Raw genomic sequence first — 2583 nt, forward strand, 5'->3', positions numbered from 1 at the left:
ATCGACATATCCCCTCTCATTTCCCTGAGGAATAGCTTGGCCTATGCTTCAGCACTTTCAGTGTGGAATTTCTTGGCACTGCATTGTATTAATCTGCTTGGTTTCAACTCCGGTCGCCTGAGTATTACCTTTCAGTATTGTCCTTCCACAGATGAACATGTAATACAGGTTGAGAGCAAGAGTGACATCTAGGTCACAGATATTTTGCTCCTTTTGGGGTGTTCTTTTGCAGATTCTTACTCAGTAGTTGGATACTTCCCTCTAAAGATGTAGTTTGAGAACAGTCCACTAGCTCCTGCTCCTTTAGATAGGTCAGTTACACCCTCAGGTTCTGCACGGCTGCCTGTCAACCTGCATCAGCCCTATAATATAAACACTTGGGCTTATAATTCTTGCAGTAGCTATCTTCACACATTTTGCCCATCCCCAAAGTCTTCAGTATTTCTAAAAGTGGGTTGGGATGGGGGAGGCACCACAGTGTCAATGTGCATCACTTTTACATTTTTACTATTTCAAGGCTGTTACTTTGAATATGGTTTTTCAATTTTATCACACAGTTGACAGAGTCTGGACATGGTATAATGGAAGAGCCAGAGCTTACATTAGTAAGCACCAGTGATATCAGTATTGCTGAAACGGAGTTTGCAAACTTAACCCTAGAAGAAAAGAAAGAAAATGAGGCAAAAAGCAGCTTTCAGGTAAAGGTCATAGCTCCCTTTAATGTGAATACACTTCATTTACACAGCAGCACACAGCTGAGAATAAGGAATTATTTATGATGCTGTAGATTTCATTAGGGCTTAGAAGGGTTGAAACTCATGCCTTCCATCCCCCAATAAAAGATGTAGGAAATTCTGAGGCACAGAGAAGCTCTAGAAGATACATAAGTAAATCAGACCTAATGGGGATACAGAGTAAGTGCTATTACAAGTTTATTTTCAAATTACCAACTTGAGTACAACAGATTTATAGTCCTATTAGCTGCAGGTTCCTTGTACTTTTCTCCACTGCAAGTGGACCATTCCTATGGGGCTCACTTCAATTCTTAGAAGGTAGTCATTGAAGGAAATCCTGCTGTAAAGCTTATAATAGATGAATTCATGGATTACAACAGAACTACAGTTGGAAACTGAGCAAGTCTAAGTCACCACCCATCAACTGTTTCAGTGTATTAAGTTGCCCTGTTACCAAAGTCCCAGGTTGTACGTGCTACTACCGTGGCAGGACTGTTTTTGTAGCCTGATGCTGAATTAGAGAATTCATCTTAAAAAAATAGTTCCACACCTAGTATTTGTTTCCATGATTACTGAGAAGTAATGGGGAGGCAGCAGACAAGAAGTGCAGATGTAGAAGTGGGATAGAAGCACTTGACAAGAATCAGGTGAGGAAAAAAGCTTTGGGCTAGAGGAGGCTGGGCAAAAGCCATTCTCTAACAGAGGTGGAGAGTAAAGCATTTTAATAGGAATAGAACCATTTATTAAGGACCCTCCCTTCCCAGAAAAGTCCAGCCCTGCCATTTAGATGTGAGAAACCACACAAAGTGGTGAAAGCAGAATAGGAACTAAATTCATTGGACGCAGATTCCTACACTGTATTTGGGGATTGAGAATAGGCACGCAACTTCCCATCTCCCCCAAACAGCAAATCTCCCTCTACCAAAGGGAACCAGGGGTTTAGAAACTGTTAAGGTTAGTGGAAGATCATTTACCTATGATTTTATCTATGATTTACTTGCAATTAGGTGAATGAATTTCTGCCTCTTATATCAGAAAAAGAAACCTCAGATTATCCAGTTGTATCAGAACACTGTGTGGAGGAGCCAGTGGCAGTTTCGGCAGGTATGCCTTGAGCATCTGAAAGGGTCCCCTGCTCAACCTCTCAGCCTTCACATTCCCCACAGTCTCGTAGACTGCAGCACAAAAGTGTCAATGAGCTAAAAATAAGCTTCAATTTCATCTTTAAACAGAAACCCTGCCGAAGTTTACAGCTATACCTGGGAGCTTACAAGAAGCATTTGTGAAGAGGAAAAAATCATTTATAGAGAGATCTTCCCAGAGACAGAAAGAAATAAAGAATAAGATTTACCTTTCTGAGAAATCTCAGATCAAAACCGCTAAGGAGAAACCAACAGGTATGTTCCCCACATCTGCATCAATACTCACAAAGAGCATATAGCAGGGTGATATTCGCCAGATCACTTATTCTCTGCTCAGGCTCATCTGTGAGTCGCCTGAAGGGTGTGAATAAGGTCAGAGTGTCACTTCCTGAAGACAGAAAGACTGCACAAGCCCTCATGCGTCAAAGGGCTTTAAGGTATGTATATGTTTCTGTGTCGTGTGTGGTGACTCACATTCCTTAAGTATTACCGAAGAGTACGAAGAATATGTAAGAATAAATTTCTTACAGATTATACAATCAGTTAGCTGAAGTGAAACAGCAAAGGGAAGAGAAAGCAAAGCAAGATGCATATGCCCAAAACCCAGCAAGGGCAAAAGAATTTCATAAGGTGAGTGAGGCCCCCTATAATCTTCCCAGGTCTAGGGCACTGCAACTGTTAATTTCATTTTTCTATTCCCTCCACAG

General features: G+C 41.3%; 1 protein-coding gene across 1 annotated transcript in view; it reads left to right on the plus strand.

The window, feature by feature from the left end:
* CEP295 (centrosomal protein 295) overlaps positions 1–2583 on the plus strand; it is a 55612-nt gene that overhangs the window by 52896 nt on the left and 133 nt on the right. The window contains exons 25-29 of the mRNA XM_015082644.3: positions 558–698; positions 1742–1838; positions 1967–2131; positions 2214–2313; positions 2407–2506. Of these exons, the coding sequence (XP_014938130.3) occupies positions 558–698; positions 1742–1838; positions 1967–2131; positions 2214–2313; positions 2407–2506 (603 nt within the window). The remainder of the gene's footprint in view (positions 1–557; positions 699–1741; positions 1839–1966; positions 2132–2213; positions 2314–2406; positions 2507–2583) is intronic.

Source organism: Acinonyx jubatus, chromosome D1, assembly GCF_027475565.1.
Source record: "Acinonyx jubatus isolate Ajub_Pintada_27869175 chromosome D1, VMU_Ajub_asm_v1.0, whole genome shotgun sequence".
NCBI classification, from domain to species: domain Eukaryota; kingdom Metazoa; phylum Chordata; class Mammalia; order Carnivora; family Felidae; genus Acinonyx; species Acinonyx jubatus.